The sequence below is a fragment of the Nyctereutes procyonoides genome, unplaced genomic scaffold (genome assembly GCF_905146905.1).
Source record: "Nyctereutes procyonoides isolate TBG_1078 unplaced genomic scaffold, NYPRO_anot_genome, whole genome shotgun sequence".
NCBI classification, from domain to species: domain Eukaryota; kingdom Metazoa; phylum Chordata; class Mammalia; order Carnivora; family Canidae; genus Nyctereutes; species Nyctereutes procyonoides.
In genome coordinates this window covers 7,215,349-7,233,376 of record NW_026575141.1, presented here as the reverse complement: position 1 = coordinate 7,233,376, position 18,028 = coordinate 7,215,349, and the positions used below count along the sequence as shown (strand labels likewise).

Here is an 18,028-nt window from a genome sequence, read left to right as displayed (position 1 = left end):
ACATTGATTGATAGTTTGACTGGCTATACAACTGTAAGTTTAAAATACTTTCCATCAAAAAGTCTTTGCTCATTGCCTTCTAGAACCCAGGGAAGCACGTAAGGTCTGATTTTCAAGCCTCATATGTATCTTTCCTCCCCTCCAAAAGTTCTTGGAATTTTCTCTCAATTAGTGCAATTTTAGTGAGATGTGTGGGCTTTTCAATTTTAAAAACTGTCTTTTGGGGCACCTGGGTGGCTCAGTGGTTGAGCGTCTGCCTTCGACTCAGGTCCTGATCTTGGGGTCCAGGGATCAAATCCCACATCAGGCTCCCCACAGGGAGCCAGCTTCTCCCTCTGTCTGTCTCTTCCCCTTCTTTGTTTCTTCTCAATGTTTGTTAGATACATTTTAGAATTCTGTATCTACACTCAAAGTATTTTAACTTTTCCTCAGATTTCCTTTTTTCCTTTTTCTCCTTTTCTCCTTGGATTTTCCTCTGATTTTATACTTCACATCTGCACTGCAGTGTGAACCCCAGCCATCCCACATTTATGTCCAGCCACTCAGCTTCTGATTTTCACATTAGTATTTTCATTTCCAGGACCATTTTATTTTCTAATCGATCTTTTCCACAGCAATCTATGCATGTGTGTATGCTCCATATTCTCTTGATTCTTGGAATGTCCATTAAAATTTATTTTTTAAAGAATTCTCTTATATTTTCTGAGTTACCTCTGATTTTGTTCTGTGTAGGAGTGTATGCATTTTTTAAAAAAGATTGTTTATTTATTCATAGAGACAGAGAGAGAGAGAGAGGCAGAGACATAGGCAGGGGGAGAAGCAGGCCCTCTACAGGATGCCTGACGTGGGACTCGATCCCAGGTCTCCAGGATCACACCCCAGGCTACAGGCAGCGCTAAACCGCCGCGCCACCGGGGCTGCCCTGTATGCATCTTTTTAAATTGTGATATTGGGGAATGCCTGGGTAGCTTGGTGGTTGAGGGTTTGCCTTTGGCTTTTGTCGTGATCCCGGGGTCCTGGGATCGAGTCCCACATCAGGCTCCCCACAGGAAGCCTGCTTCTCCCTCTGCTTATGTCTCTCTCTTTCTGCATCTCTCATGAATAAATACAATCTTTTTTAAAAAAATAAAAATAATCAATCAATTGTGATATTGGTTTTCAGTTATCATGACATGCTTGGCTGTAGTATGATTATGATTTAGGACAGGTTGATTGATAAGGATTACTGGCAGAGTCCACATTCCTTTGAGGTGAGAGCAGACTACAGCCCTGTGTAGGTCAGTGACTCTTAACCTGACTGGCTTCTCTCAAAGATGCATGGCTACAGGCACATAGACAGGTTGGGGACCTACCACAGAAGGAACTTTTTCTAAGAGTTAAGAAATGTATCATGTCTCTATCTTGTATAGAAGATGTATTTCAGATTTCCCACCTGTTCATGTCTGTCTGAAATAAAGTTACTTCCAATTTTGCTTCATTTCTCTCTCAGTGTCTTATACTCACACAAGGAGCATAAGATAATTCTACCATCAGACAATTCCCATTTTTTTAGAGCAGAATTCTGTAACATCTGTACTCTATCCTTGTTAAGTTAGAACAGAAAGAAAAAGCAAAGGGCCAACCTGTCCCAGCTATTTTGAAATGCAGCTCTTGACATAATTTTTCTGATGGTCACTCTCATGCCCAAGTTGGGTCTTTATACTAACCTTAGGTTTAGAAATTATTTGAGACTATCATGGTAAGAGTCATTTCTGTCAGCTTGGGCTGTGCTGTCCTTCTTTTAATTTCTCTATAAATCATACCCATTTGACTTTTATTTTTCAGGATTTTCTTAAATTGTTCTACCTTCTGTTGGCTCTAAAAATATGATGGTGTCCTCTTATTTTCTCTCTCTTTCCTGTCCTCCTTTTCTTCCTCTTTTCTCTCCTTCTCTTTTTATTTCTTTTTTTTTAAACATCATTGTTGCTTTAGAGGAAAAGGATATATATATATATATATATATATATATATATATATATATGTTTGTGGCAGCCCATACCCTGAACCAGAAGGCAGACTAAGTTATATATATATATATATATATATATATATATATATATATATCTTTTAATGATGCCAATAAGTCTGCTTTGCATTTATATTTAATAACTGGGAATTTATACAATATAAATAAATAAAAAAATAAATAATATACAAATAAATATTTGGTTAAATATTTTTCTACACTTTGGGGTAGGTTGTACTAACCACATGATACTGCATTTAAAGATTTTAAAAATTTTCATAGCATAAAAATGTGATATGGTTACAGCCAAAGGAACTATTTGCTTGCAATCTGCTCTTCCTGGCACCCTGTGTGCTCCATAAGATATAAGCATCTACTGAATCATGGAAAATGCAATTTGAAGTTACACAAGTAAATTAGTCACTGCATTCTGTACTATCAACAGTCTGGGGTGTCATTAAAGTTCTGTCTAGATAGAAGAAAAATGAAGTCTATTTGTATGGCATTCCCCCTGAACATTTTTGAAATAAGGTCATGGTCACTATGACTAAAAAAATTCACAGTTTGGTCTTCATCAAATCTAGCAGTCTAGCATTTTAAACATATTAAGAAAGCTAAACCATTTTAATAAGATGAGTTAGCTGAGGACTTAGTTCCCAGGTTGACTCTAATCATATAGTTGATTAAATTATTATAATCTGGCCATAGAAAATTCAAACCCTTTGTAAACTCCATTTCAATTTAAGAGAGAGAGAGAGAGATGAATGAGTAAATACCACAATCTCACTAACAGCCAAATTAAGTAGCCCTAGGCCTCACAGTTTTTCAGAGCCCCCAGAAAAGAGGAGCCCTTGCTTGGACTCTAAGCAAGGTTCATTGAGCAAATATTCCTTTATGCTGTCAAGTAAGATAGGCATCCCCCAAAAGAATTGCCCTAAATGTGTAAGTTGGCAATTTTCTGCAGCAGTAATATGGAACACAACCGGGGGAAAAAAAAGTAATCAGCCTGGCTAGGGCAGCATTCCCTAGGAGAGCCACTTAACAGGCTGGCCTACGCTGTGCCCTAGAATCTCCTTATTTCATTTTTTTCCTTCTGTATCTTCATAAGCATATCATTTTAAGTGAGTGCGCAAACGAGATTACATAAATGTTTTCTTTTCTTGTTGCCTTTCCTTTTTCCTTTTCTATGTGGTTTTCCCCTTCTAGAGTTGATTGCAACTCTGGTATGACTGATTTTGCCGGGACATCATCTACCATGATACCTCAAATAGATGTCCCAATGGGTGGCACCATCCCTTGGGACGCTGCAAAGCCTTCAAAGGGATCTGCTTCAAATGACTGTAGGTTGACAGGTAAAGAAAACACTCTTCTGTTTCCACTTCCCTCCTATCTAAGGACACGATGCACTGCTGAGAGAGACACGTGTGGCTGGAGAACTACCTCTGGCTGCTCCCTTCTGAAAGTCACTTCCATTGTTGTCTAGGGTACACCGAAGGTTGCTCAGCCTGTTTTTCTCACCTCAACTATTCCCTAAAGCAGGAATTTTATTATTCTCTTCCAAACTAACTCTCACCATGCTTGTTAGAGTTATGCACTTTTCAAATCTTAACCTATTTCAGAAATTGCTTTCTGATGACACCTCACTTTCTTCCAGTATTTTAGGCTAAATGTATGAAGGCTATTACATGTTGCCTCAGGTACAATTCTCTCTTCTCTTTGTCCAAGTCCTACAGAGTCTGGTTGCCCTCTTCAATCTACTTAATCCGCATGGTCTACCCCCTGGAGTAAGTCTCTATGTTCAAGGAAACACATCCAGTGAGGGTGCTGCACAGACATGGTTTCAAGGGCTGGGGATGTTGAGGCAATTATCTGGCTCAATATGAATGTATTTGGTCATCAAACACATTCTTTCTTGAGACTCTATGTTGGCTCAGTCCTTGACTCAGTGCTAAGGATATGACAGTGAGCAAAACCAAAAAAAGGTCCCTGCCCTCATGAATTACAGCTGAAGAGTAGCAACAGCCAATGTTTTAATGGTCGCTTATCACATGCTAAAACACCAGTCAAAATTTAGCTCTTGAAATTCTCAGCAAAACTACCATACTGTTGGGGGGATGCCTGGGTGGCTCAGCGGTTTAGCGCCTGCCTTTGGCCTGAGCGTGATCCTGGAGTCGCGGGATCAAGTCCCATATCGGGCTCCCGGCATGGAGCCTGCTTCTCCCTCCTCCTGTGTCTCTGCCTCTCTCTCTCTCTCTCTCTCTCTCTCTCTCTCTGTCTATCATAAATAAATAAATAAATAAATAAATAAATAAATAAATAAATAAATAAATCTTAAAAAAAAAAAAAACTACCATACTGTTGGGCTGGTGAGACTGGGGACCTCAAAACCGCCAACCTCAGGCCAGCAACCTCCCAATAAAGCCGCCTTGCCCCCCACCCCCATCTTCCTGCCAACACAGCCTTGCTGCCCTCCGTAACTTAGCTTACAAGACCTGTAACCCTTGTTCTAGTCGGAATGCCACCCTGCCCTCATCTTCCCGCAGAAAACTCTTTATAGACGCCCCCTGCAGATTGCCTGGGCGCAACTTCCCTGGCCCACGAGTTCCCCGCTGTCTCCCCCCCGCCCCCCCGCCGCCCCCTCCTTGAGGCCTCGGAACCTCACCCAAGAGGCGTCCCATTAAAAGCCTGTTTCAACCAACTTTTGCCTGGCCTCTCTATTCCATTTCACTACCGATTGGATTAAACCTGACACATACGGCATCTATTAAGTACATCTATTAAGTACACCATAATGAGAAGACAGAAGTTTGAGGTTTTTGTTTTGTTTTAAGTCACCCACCTTCCTGCTTTTTCCCAGAGGATATGAACTCAAGTCTGCTCTAGTTCAAGAATAGGGCTGGGTGCAGATGGCAAGGGACTGCTTTATATTGCTATGTGAATTTGCATTCTCTGGGAGAATTTATTATTATCTTCAGATGTGTAGCCCTTGCCTACATTTCCCCAGCCAGTTTGGCAGAGTCAGGACTGGAATCCAAATTCACTTTCTCCAGAGCTTATGCTCTTCCCTACTCCCCTCATCCATCTCTGCACCCCCACAGGCTTCTGCCTTTTGATAGACAGCAAAAGAACGAGGGAGGGATGACGAGGCAAAAGTATTTGATTAATTCTATCAATTCTCCTTTGTTCTATGTATGCTAAACAGAACTCAGACAAGTATCATAATTCCTTTTTGCCTTTCTCCCTACATATTTAGCAGCCCTATTTCAGAATAAATGGTAATGACAATTTTTTTTAAAAGAAATGCATATGGCCCATCATTGAAAGAAGAAAACTTCTCTTTCTGGAAAAAAAAAAAAGAAAGAAAAGAAACTGTTGTAATGGGGATCAGTATAAGATGAAAATAGAACATTCCCATGACATCCCAGTCTAACTTAAATCAGAAATAAGCATTATAATATTATATTAGATTGTTCTTGTGTAAGGCAGTCCATTCACATATTGGGTGGTCATTTGCTGGGAAGGGACTACATGAAAGGCTCTGTTAAGAGACATATTCACTCAGATACACATCTGATGGCTACTGCTTCCCTTCCAGGAATTTTTCAAGGCTGACATTTGCAGGTGAGAGGAAGAAATGAAGGGGTGGGAGCATGCAGAGGGAGCAGTCTAGGATGATTCCCAGGTTTCTGAGTTGAACTACTGGATGATGCTGCACCAGAGGAAGAAAGGCTGCTTTGGGAGATAGGTGGTTGTTGTTGTTTTGGACATTTTTGAGGTATTATATTTCCTACTTTAAGGGTGTTTTGTTTTGTTTCCACTCAATGAATTGGCTGAAGCACTGTGCTCCTTGGAGCTTGGCAATATCATAACCTTTGTCTGATTATCTCAGCTTTATGAGTGCAATTAGAGGTGGTAAAAATGTGTATTCAAGAGATTTCTGCCATCCTAACAGCCCCTCACCATCCCCGAGGACTTTTTTTCCTTACAATTACATTATTTATATTTTACTTTTTTTAATCTTTTCAGCATAATTATGAGTTTGTGTGAGTCTACATTCAGTCTCAGTGTGTCCACCCCTCCTTCACAACAACTTTTGTATAGGAAAAGAAAAACTGCATTTATACTACAGCTAGTAGAATGCAGCAGTAGGCACAAAGCTAATAAATGATGTCATTAAAATCTATTGGAAAAATAGAATTCAACTTATTTTAAAATCTAAAAAAAATGTAGGGAAATTAAATGGAGTTTTATCATTGAATAAACCTTTACTTTACAGAGGTGTCTTCATGAATGCTAAAATGGACCTTTACAATTTTATTTTACTCAGGGGTTTTCCAAAACAATCTGTCTATATTATTCAACTAATTTTACCTTTTATTCCTACTACTGTTATCATTTCAAGGATACCTGTATGATCAGATGAGTTTTTCTTTTGTTGATTACTCTAAGAAGCATAAGTAAATACGTAGTGAAAGAAATTTTGCTCTTGTGCTGTCTCCTGTGTTACAAATTCTACATCACATGTACAATTACATGATGCATAGCTCTCTTTTTTGCTTTCTCATCTCAGATCTGAATCCTCACCGTGTTCCCCTGCCCTTGAGCTTGATCTCCTCCTGCCTTTGAGCCTGGCACCTTGCTGGTGCTGGCAGGCATCAGGCGGGCATGGGCTGGGAGCCAGGCTTACAAGGAAGGCTCTGGGAAGCAGACTGACATGGGCTCAATAATTAGCACAATACTGGACACAATGCTCGATAAGGATCTACTGAACTAATGGATGTGTGTACTGCCTGACTGCTACAAACACTTCAAGTTGATAACATGGGCTAATTGGCTGAGCATTATAAATGAGAATGGAGGACTGACCAGCTCTTTGGTCCTCCAAAGTCAATAAAACTTATGTAAAGCCTTCTTTTAAAGACATAGAGTTTTATTCACCTTTAATATCTGTGTCAACAATTTTAGCAAGGTGAAAAATATAAATATTCTCATGCATTTTGTGTATTGCTACTTTGAAAGAGATTAACAGGTAGCAAATTTTAGGTAAAGCCTTAGGATAAATGTAATTATATTACATAAAGTACCTCAGTAGCCAAACCTTAGCTACTTATAATAGCTCTCGATGTAGAGCAGGTCCAGATTCAGCAACTCCAAAACTCACTAAATACTTTGAGGACTTCACAATGTTCTGAAAATTCCTACAATTAGCATTTCTTCCTGATTTCTTTAGTCTTTTCCATATTCAGTTATATCATGAAAACAAAATAAATCCAATTAACATATTTTATCATTTGTCTTACAATGTGGTTTTTTGACTTACTTTGATTCCAAAAAGCCAAGAGGGAAAAAAAACATTTTATCTAACATTCAGTCATATTTCCATAGGTGTGGATATATCTAGCCCCAAAAGTCTATACATAAACTCCAGGTTTTTGGAGGATGTACCGTGAAGCCCATAGGTTCAGCAGCACTCTGCCACCCCAGCATATTCACCTGTCCATTTCTTCTTAAAATTCTTCCTATCTCCATCACTGCTGTGAGGGGACAGCTACAACTTAGCATGGTTTTAGTTCTGAGAGACAAGGGCCATTTTTTTTCGACTATGTTATAAAAAAGCTTATTAGTATGATACATGTTTGAACTGCTGTGATAATAGTATCCTATAGCTAAATGCTGTACCACGAACTTACTTATGCTAAAAAATCAAGGCACTGAAAGACTTATATAAATAGAAATAACATCAAAAAAAGAGAAATAACATCTTATTTGTGTTTGCCCTCACCCACTGCCCTTGCAAGTCACAATATGAGAAGTAAATGTAAAGCAGGAGAAAGAAAAAGAAAAGGAAGTTAGATGTCAGAACTCAGGAGATTTTGTCTGGGTATATATTTATTGCCCACAAGAAAGCAAAATAAACTACTTATGGCCCTTTTCAGATAGAACAGTATATTTAAAAAGGCAGTCCTCTGTTCAAATACAAGAAAGAGTACCACTTAATGTTCTTAATAATTCACATAATGCAGACATTTCCAGACTCTGAAGAAGATTGTTTTGCCCTGACTAGTTCACCTAACCATATCAAAACAGACCCAACAGACTGTGAGAGACTTATTTTCCAGCCTAAGTATTCTCTCCTAAGTCAAATTTACAAGTTTGATCCCCATGAATTTCTATCTACATATGTCAAAAATATAATGTTTATTAGGTTTAGAACATCAAATTGTATTACTCTCCTTTCCTGCTATGTGCTTGGTCCCACATAAAATATTCATGGGCTTCTATCAGGCCACCTAAGTCATGAAAGGTCACAGATCTGGAACCCAAAGTAAGATTTTTCTATTCAGCAGCAAGTTTGCTGAAGTACATTTCTTTGTGTCCAAACATGGTTGAAAGCCACATTGATCTCGTAAGGGATGAATGCTCATACTAATGAGCTCTCCATGCCCATGTTGAGTACTCTTTCCTCTGAATTAGTTGGGATTTTAAGAGTCATGCATGACCTCACTTGGAATGTTAGCGAATGGGGAATGTAATTGTGCCCAGGATGCTTGATTTCTCCATAACTTCTGATGATAGAGGGTAAAGCGATCTTTAAATTCTCACTCTGAGAGCTTTCTCATCTGTACAATAAGGCTGAAGGACTATTCTTTCAGAAAGATATCATTTGCCTTTGTTTCATAAGCTGACTTATCTCTGTTAAATTAGCCAAACCTTGGGATCCATGTTTAACGTTAGTTCCCAAAAAAAAAAAAAAAGTTAGTTCCCTGTTTTTCTGGACAGAAAACTATGTGTGTCCACTTCAGCACCTGCTTCCTTTTTCAGATAAATCCCCTGCAAGGATTTATGTGGAAAAGGTTAACTGGAGATTAGTGACAAAAGAAAATTATTTTAAGAGATTTAATTGATCTTCACCCTCTGAAATATCATAAACTGCCTTATATAACTGCCCATTGCTGTCTTCTTTAATCCTTCCACATCACCTTGCACATATGGAAAAGTGATAAGCACAGGGGCTGAGGAGAAAGAGTAAGATGGTTCAGATCAAACTAAGCCATTTCAATTTCTTTTGTTCTTGTCACTTTACTAGAAACCCTGCTTCCATGACTAAAGCCAATCATAATTATGAAGGAATAGCTTTTTCCCAGAGACACACAGGAACCAGGAAAGGAGATATTTGTCATACAATGGGATATCTCTGTGATAGCTCATTCCTATGAATCATATCTTCCTTTTCTCCCATCCTCTTTTAATTAACATTAGGAAAAGAACAATTATCTTTGTAGATAACAGACCTGGGAAGAGAGACCCAGAAAGTAATGTGAGATCTGTCAATTTTCTACCTTGCTAAGGAGGACACTTTAAAGCCTTCTTCATGGAAAATCAACCTTAGTCAACACATATTCAAAGTTAAGTAACTTTGAGGGATTATATATACATTTCTAAATAAGAATAATACAGACCGAATCATCTTGAGAGAATATAAATGAACTGAAAAGATGGAGAAGCATACTAAAGAAAGAAGTTAAATCCATGGAAGTGTTGGCATATGCATATCTTGCACTTACCTTTTCTGCTGACTGTGCTGTACCAAAAAAGATAGGAATGAAAGCTAACCAAATGATGCAGGTGGTATACATGGTAAATCCAATAGGTTTGGCTTCATTGAAAGTCTCTGGGACACCTCTCGTTTTAATGGCATAAACAGTACATGTGACCATCAAGAGGATACTGTACCCCAGTGAACAAATGAGCGACAGATCAGAAATGTCACACTTGAGAACTCCCCTGGCATTCTCTGGGTCTAGAGTCCGCTGTTCTCCATAGTCAATGATGATGTGGGGAGGGTCTACAACAAACCAGACGCACACGCCCAGGAGCTGGACAGAGATGAGGCTGAAAGTGATCACCAGCTGGGATGCTGGACTAATGAACTTGGGTGCTGTGACTGATTTCTTCCCTTGTTCAAATATCCGGTGGATTCTGTTTGTTTTGGTAAGAAGGGCTGCATAGCTGAAACACATGCCAAGTCCCAGAAAGATCCGGCGGAAGGAACATATGATTGTATCTGGTGCTGCAATCATTAAAAAGGTGATTGAATAACAGAGAAAAATCCCTGTTAGGAGCACATAACTAAGTTCTCGTCCTGAAGCCCTTACAATAGGTGTGTCATTATAGCGGACAAAGGTCACGATCACAAAGGTGGTGGCAATGATTCCCAATATTGCAATGAATACAGGCACTACAGCCCAAGGAGAATGCCATTCTAGTTTGATGATGGGGATAAGCTGGCAGCCTGTGCGGTTGATGTTTGGTCTCTGATCCAAAGGGCAAAGTTCGCAGGAGAGCTCATCCACCTGGTAGTTGTAACCTTCACAGCGCTCACAGTGCCAGCAGCAAGGGACTCCTTTCACTGTTTTCTTCCTCTCCCCAGGCTTACAGGGCAGGCTGCAGACAGACGCTGGGTGAGTGTGTTCTCTATTAGCCCACTGCATGTCTTCCACCTGTGGGGATAAAAAATTAATGAGCCTTCCATTTTTCCCCATTTATAATATCCTAATCCTAGCCACAGGTTTGTAATAAATCACTGAATGCTGACAGTGCAAATACAGTTTACTATCATAAGAGCCTCGTGTCTTTCCCCAATACTGACTTCTTTATGAAAGTGTTAAATGAGTGGGTCCAATAAATCATTCATATCATCAACTTGATGAGTGTCATTATTTTCCATTTGCCTCCTCAATGTTGACCAATCTGTCATTTGTAGAAGGATTTATTGGCCCAAACAGTCTTGAAAATATAAATACATATATATAAAAAGCCCCATGGAAATATGTTTTAGAGTTAATCACAGATACAAATGCCAGGATCCCTGAAACACTGGCTTCGGGTATAAACGTGTACATACAACAGTGATACAGAGCTCCTTGCCATACTTGTGGAGATTCAAACCACACTGTGTCAGTTTTGAAAGGAAATGGCCAAAACTACTTTAATCTCTGCTAATCATCATGTACTCGTGGTGATGACTTTATTAATGTTTTTGCCCCTGTTTAAGCATGAAATATACTCCCCCCCCCCAGTCTTGTATTTCCACCCTGTGAAAAAGACCATGCTGAATGAGGCAGCGTGGTGGTAATGTTTTCCGTTGAACAAAAGTAGTCTTATAAGTGGCTTAAAGCAGTGAAATTGGTACAAATGAGAGAGCTCTCCTAGTATACTTAGTATCTACTTCAGAGCCCTAAAGTTCCACCTTACTCTTTTGGATTAAATCACTGAGTACCTCTACTAAGACAAAAATAATATTTTAAGGGGACTCTGCCAATCACTGACTTCTCACCTTGCTTGTTTACTAAAAGTTCTGGAGCCAGTTCCAACATGTATGGGGTAGGGAAGAGGAGGTTTCCCATACCACCAACAATCTCAGACATCAGCTGGGTGTCTGGTAAGTTACTGCACTTCTGACATGATCTACCTGGAGACAGCATCAGATCCTAGAGTTAAAGCTCAACCTGCAAGACTGGCTCCTCCCACTTCATATGTCGATCGCAAATCCAGGTCATTACATATGGTTCTGATTGAAGTTTCCAACAACACTTGCCTTGGGTTCAACTGGTTTGCTAGAGCAGTTCAGAGAAACACTTTACTCACTAGGTTACCAATTTATGATAAAAAAGGAAGAGATGCATAGGACCAGGTATGTGGGAAGGGCACAGAGCTTTCATGCTTTCTGATTATGCCACTCCCCCCAAATCTCCACCTGTTCACCAACTCTTAAGCTCTCTGCACCCCACCTTTTTGGATTTTAGGGAAGCTTCATCACATAGACATGACTAATTAAATCAATGGTCATTGGCACTAATCCAACCTTTAGCCCCACACTGAAAATTCTAATCCTCTAATCATGTGGTTCGTTCCTCTGGCAACCGGCTCCCATCCTTAGGTCATCCAGACGGTTTCCAAAAGTCACTTCATGAACATAAAAAAAGACACCTTTATTGTTCTTATCACAAAAAAATTCCAAAGGTTTTAGACACTTTGTGTCACCAGCAAGGTCAAAGACCATATATTTCTCATTATAAATCACAATATCGAATTTACCTTATTAGAAACACAGTGATTTTAGCAGAATGCTAATAGGATGAACTGGAAATTACTGATCATCGGAGACAACTTACTACGAAAAGCAGCTACTATAAAAGGTAAGTTCTATGAATAGAGTGATATTGTTCACTCATGTGAAGTGACTGGCACACAATTTGCCCTCAGATCTTTGAATTTGTGAGAAAGTAAGGATAGTGTTAAAAAAGAAAATCAAAGGCCCAAAATGGCATCATTTAGGTTAAAGCCCCAACTCAGTAAACTGTTACTTAATACCTGAATCTAATTACAGTTTCAACCTTCCCCAGTAATATAGTCTCTTTTTAAAAAAATATTCTATTTATTTATTTACTTACTTACTTATTTATTTTTAAAGATTTTATTTATTTATTCATGAGAGACACAGAAAAAGAGAGAAGCAGAGACACAAGCAGAGGGAGAAGCAGGCTCCATGCAGGGAGCCCAATGTGGGACTCGATCCCAGGACTCCAGGATCATGCCCTGAGCCAAATACAGACACTCAACCACTGAGCCACCCAGGTGCCTCTCCCCAATGATATAGTCTTATCAGGGTCAGTCAGGAATTCTCTGATGGATGCCAATGAGTCTGCCACTTGGGCCTACTCCATTCTCCAAAGGAAGATTAGGCAAGCTGCATGATAAGATTTCCTGCTCTCCCCACTGAGGGAAGGTGACTTTGCCTGTAACAATCCTTTCTTTTGCTTATAAATTTCTTGCCCCACCCTCCTTCTTATAAAAACCTTCCATTTTGCCCAACTCCTTGGGGTACACCTCTATTTGTTAGATGAGATGCTGCCCAATTCATGAATCATTTAATGAAGCTAATTAGATCTTCAAATTTATTCATCTGAGTTTTGTTTTTTGGCAACAGGAAGGATACGACAGCAGAGCCCTGAGGAAGAAGGGGTCAACTTGAAAGTACTGGGACCTGGTGATAGAAGGTTGATCAAAGCAGCATAGTAATGCGAGCCCAAGGAATGGTTTAAAAACACAACAAAACAAAAGACAGTTTATCTTCCCCAAGATCAGCTCAATAAGAATTACCATATTCTGTGTCTCTAAAATGGTTCCTGATAACCTCACCTGGAATTTGTGAACTTATGCAGTCCTCTCCAACTGTGAGTAGGGTTGATTTATGTAAACCATACTACATAGTAGAAACAATTACATGTGATTTCTGAGACTAGGTCATAAAAAATATTTCGGCTTCTGCCTTGCTCTGTCTTGGATCAGTCACTCCAGGAGAAGAAACACAGATTCAAGAGACCTCTCAAACAGCCCAATGGAAAGGCATGCAGGCCACCTGCCAACAATCAGCACCAGATTGTCATACATGTGAGGCAACCACCTAAAAAGTGAATTGTCTGGCTGCATTCCAATCTTCAGATGACTGCAGCCCCAGATGACACCATGACAGCAGCTTCATGAGAAATCCTGCACCAGAACGAGCCAGCCAATAAGCTGCTTCTGAATTTCCAATATTCAGAAACTGTAAGATGATAAATGTTTTGTTTTAGATTGTTAAATTTTGCAGTTGTTACACAGCAATAGAACACTAATACAACTCAAAATATGCTTCTCCACCCATTCTGTGACTATCACCAGTTTACTATTCTCTTGAGAATCTACTCAGAAGGCGGTGACAGCTGTCATTTCCCAAAAACATGCCCCAAAGTGGCTTATGTAGGCAATATGCTTTCATAACCCGAAGGTTGCCTCCCTTTGGAGAACTATGAAACTGAGACTGTTCTCATGAATAGATCTATTACTTAAGAATGTTTTCCTTTCTTGAATGTGGAGTGAACGATTGAGAATAGAGAACTATGGTCCCCAAGATCACTACTTGCAGGGGGCTAACAAATCTCCCCAAGATCGAGTAGAAAATTCATGCCTGTTTAATTTCAAATGTTCTCCCTTGAGAAGATAGGTGGTATTTGATGTGTCATAAGGGCACTCAAAACTATTAGCTCTTACTCTGTCTTTTCACCACAAAGGCATAGCAATCTATCACAACCCTGCTAATTTTCTATTAGGTTTTAACGATTTAGAAAAGTTATTTTACTTATGTGTAGAATTCCATTAGGAAAGAAAAAAAAGTTAAATTGGAAGCATATAGTGGCTTCTCTTGAAAATATTGAGAAAAATGAAATGCTCCACTGAGCGGCTAAAGTATTGATTTTCTACCCTAATGGACTCTTAAAAGATAATAAAATACTTTTGTGAAGGTTATGTTTCAAAGCTAATTAATGTAAAACCCAAATTGCATTTTGTTTGGGGTTTCTATAGATTTATGATGTTACTGTAAAAAAAAAGGCAGCCAAATATCTCAGAAATATTAAACTTCAAGATTGGTAGGGACTTTAAAGGTCAGCTTTCTAACCACATGTGTAATTCTTTAATTCTCAATACATTTCATTTTTCAGAAGAAAGTAAGACTTGTTAACAGAGAAATATACCTCTTCCAGATAAACCTCATTACATAGTATAAATATTTATCATTGTAAGTTAAATATTAAATTTTCTTTGATCAGTTTTCTATGTATTGAACTAATGGAAAAACATTTTTCATAAATAAAAATAAAGTTGTAAGATAATGGGAAAGAAATATCATAATACTTTAAATAGGCATTTTCTTTAAGAAAAAAACAATATAGTCAAGCCATATCTGTGAGCTTCTTCAATATAATGGAGAAAATATTAAGTATATTTTTGTAAACATGATAAATACACAATTCCATTTTTATCAAGGAATCTATTTATATATAATTTTATTGTGTTTTGATGCCATTGCTGAAGTCTGGGAACCAACAAGTATCTACCTCAGGGAAGAACAAAGAACAAATGGGCACCTGGGTGACTCAGTGGTTGAGCATCTGTCTTTGGCTCAGGTCATGATCTCTGGGTCCTAGGATCGAGTCCTGCACTGGGATCCCTACAGGGAGCCTGCTTCTCCCTCTGCCTGTGTCTCTGCCTCTCTTTCTGTGTCTCTCATAAATAAATAAATAAAATCTTAAAAAAAAAAAGCAGCTAATACTTGCATGAGGATCTTGTAAATACATTAATATTTGAGTCAAATAATTTATTTTGCATATGTTGTTTAATAGTGATTTAAAACAATTCTACTTGAGAGTAAATTAAAGACTTAATTTTCACAATTTTGCTATAAGGCATAAACAAGGATCATTCAGCCCTTTTGTATGGCTATATTAACTAATTATGCTATCTTTCATACGTGTATCCATGCATTTTAAAATGCATTAAAAATTTAATGCATTCCTTGTCTTTGACATTATCCTGGTACTAGAATTTCTTTCTGAAATATATAGTCTAACAAATGGATGACAGTTAGATAGACAGACCATCCAGGGACAAAAACATAGCCCATTCTGTTCTTGATAATGTTCACCAACAATGATTCATTCTCTAGGCTCCAATCCAGTACCTCTCATAGAATGTGAGCCATCAACTGGTTTCTGCTGTCAAATCCTATTATAACTGCAGAAAAATACACCAACAGCCACACAACCAAAATTTTCTCAGTGATTGTGCTTCTATGGTTTAACCTTTAATCTTTCCAGACCAATCTGCCTAGAGTAATTCTTCATAAATTCTTTAAGTATATCTTATTTTTATAGAACAATTTTCTTCTGTATAGTTTTAGTAGCTCTTGGAAAAAAAGATCACAGGAAAGTTTTCCAATTCAAGGACCCATAATAATCATTTCCAGTATTCGTTACAAAATTTTTACTCAATGTAATATCTTAATTACAATATTTTCCCCACATAGTAAGTGGTATCCTCACTGGTGTGATTACCCTACATGTGGAAACATTTTAAATATTAACAGATAACTGATAACTAATCATAATCACCTCTTTCATTCTGCTCTATAAATCACAGTATCGATAATCATTTCGGTGACTAGTTTGTCACCCCAGTATTCAAACACCTAACCCTCCATCTGACTTATATAATGCCGTATTGTACATCTAAACATTTTCAGTGAAACTGGGTGTTTTTAAAAAGCTTTACTCATTTATTTTGAAATAATCAATAGATTTAACAAGTGCACCAATTACCATTAATTATTTCAAATGTCAAAATTTGGGAAGTCTGAGTCGCTTAGTCAGTTAAGCATCCAACTTTTAATCAGCTCAGGTCTTGATCTCAAGGTCTTGAGTTCAAGCCCCACATTAGGCTCCACACTGGGCATGGAGCCTAATTAAAAAAAAAATAAAAATAAAAACTAAATAAAATGTCAAATTTTGGTATATTTTGTAAATTATGATTCACATATGAGTGAATACATGTTGTACAGTTAATTTGATACTGTGACTCAAATAAAGTTTCTCAGTATACTAGTATAAATATTCTTTTAAGAATAAATATTGCTTCCTTAATATTCATCCATTCCTTTGGGTCATGCACAGCTTTCTATTCCTATTCAAAGTAATTTTAGTGTTCTTTGAAAGCCTAATATGTGCATGTGAGATGATCCCCATAATAAAGCCCTGACTTTATCTAATATTACCTACATAACTTTTAAAATGCAGACTTCTCCTACTTAGAGGACAACTTAAAGTTAAGGACATTTTAGCATCAAAAAAATAAAATATTTACAAATAAACTTAAGCGCAAAATTTTTTTCACTAAAACCTATAAATATCATTTAAAAAATGAGAGATCTAAATAAGTGAAAAGAAACCCCATGTTAATGGATAAGAAGATGTATATTGCTAAAATGGAAACAGTCCCTAAATTAATTGACTGATACAACGTAATCCCTATCAAAATCCCACCTGGCTTCTTTGCAGAAATCAACAAACTGATCCTAAAATTCAGATGGAAATGTCAGGGACCCAGAATAGGCAAAGCAATCTTGAGAGTGAAAACAAAGTTGGAGAATTCATACTTCTGATTTTATTTTTTATTTCTTTTTTGTTGTTTATATGTTTTTAAAATCCAATTAATTAACATATAGTATATTCAATTAATATATAGTATATTATTAGTGTATTATTAGTTTCAAGAGGTAGAGTTCAGTGATTCATCAATCTTTTTTTTTTTAAGATTTTAGTTATTTATTCATGAGAGACAGAGAGAGAGAGGCAGAGACACAGGCAGAGGGAGAAGCAGGCTCCATGCAGTGAGCCCGATGTGGGACTTGATCCCAGGACCCCAGGATGATGCCCTGGGCCAAAGGCAAGCACTAAACCGCTGAGCCACCCAGGTGTCCCTCATCAGTCTTATATAATATCCAGGGCTCATTACATCCTGTCCCCTTCTTAATGTCCATCACCAGTTACCTGCCCTCCAGCAACCTTCAGTTTGTTTCCTATAATTAAGATTCTTTTATGGTTTGTCTCTCTCTCTGATTTCCTCTTGTTTTATTTTTCCCCACTTCTGATTTTAAAACTTACTACAAAGCTATAGCAATCAAGACAGCATGATACTGGTATAAAGATAGACAAATCAATGAAATAAAATTAAGAGCCCAGAAATAACCTCTCACATGTATGGTTAATTGATTTTTGACAAGTCTCTCAAGCAAATACAATGAAGAAAAAATAGTCTTTTCAACAACTGGTGCTGGGACAAAACACAATACCAAAAACATAAGAAACAAAATAAAGGGATCCCTGGGTGGTGCAGCGGTTTGGCGCCTGCCTTTGGCCCAGGGCGCGATCCTGGAGACCCGGGATCGAGTCCCACGTCGGACTCCTGGTGCATGGAGCCTGCTTCTCCCTCTGCCTGTGTCTCTGCCTCTCTCTCTCTCTGTGTGACTATCATAAATAAATATAAAAAAATAAAAATAGATGAATTCAACTTTATCAATATTAACTCCTTTTGTGATTCAACAGGTACCATCAGAAGAGTGAAAAGACAAGCCACAGAGTGGGCATA

General features: G+C 38.1%; 1 protein-coding gene across 3 annotated transcripts in view; it reads right to left on the bottom strand.

Moving 5' to 3' along the window:
- GRM8 (glutamate metabotropic receptor 8) overlaps positions 1-18,028 on the bottom strand; it is a 745,814-nt gene that overhangs the window by 68,127 nt on the left and 659,659 nt on the right. For all 3 annotated transcript variants that reach the window (XM_055307451.1, XM_055307453.1, XM_055307452.1), the window contains one exon: positions 9,571-10,506. In XM_055307451.1, the coding sequence (XP_055163426.1) occupies positions 9,571-10,506 (936 nt within the window). The remainder of the gene's footprint in view (positions 1-9,570; positions 10,507-18,028) is intronic.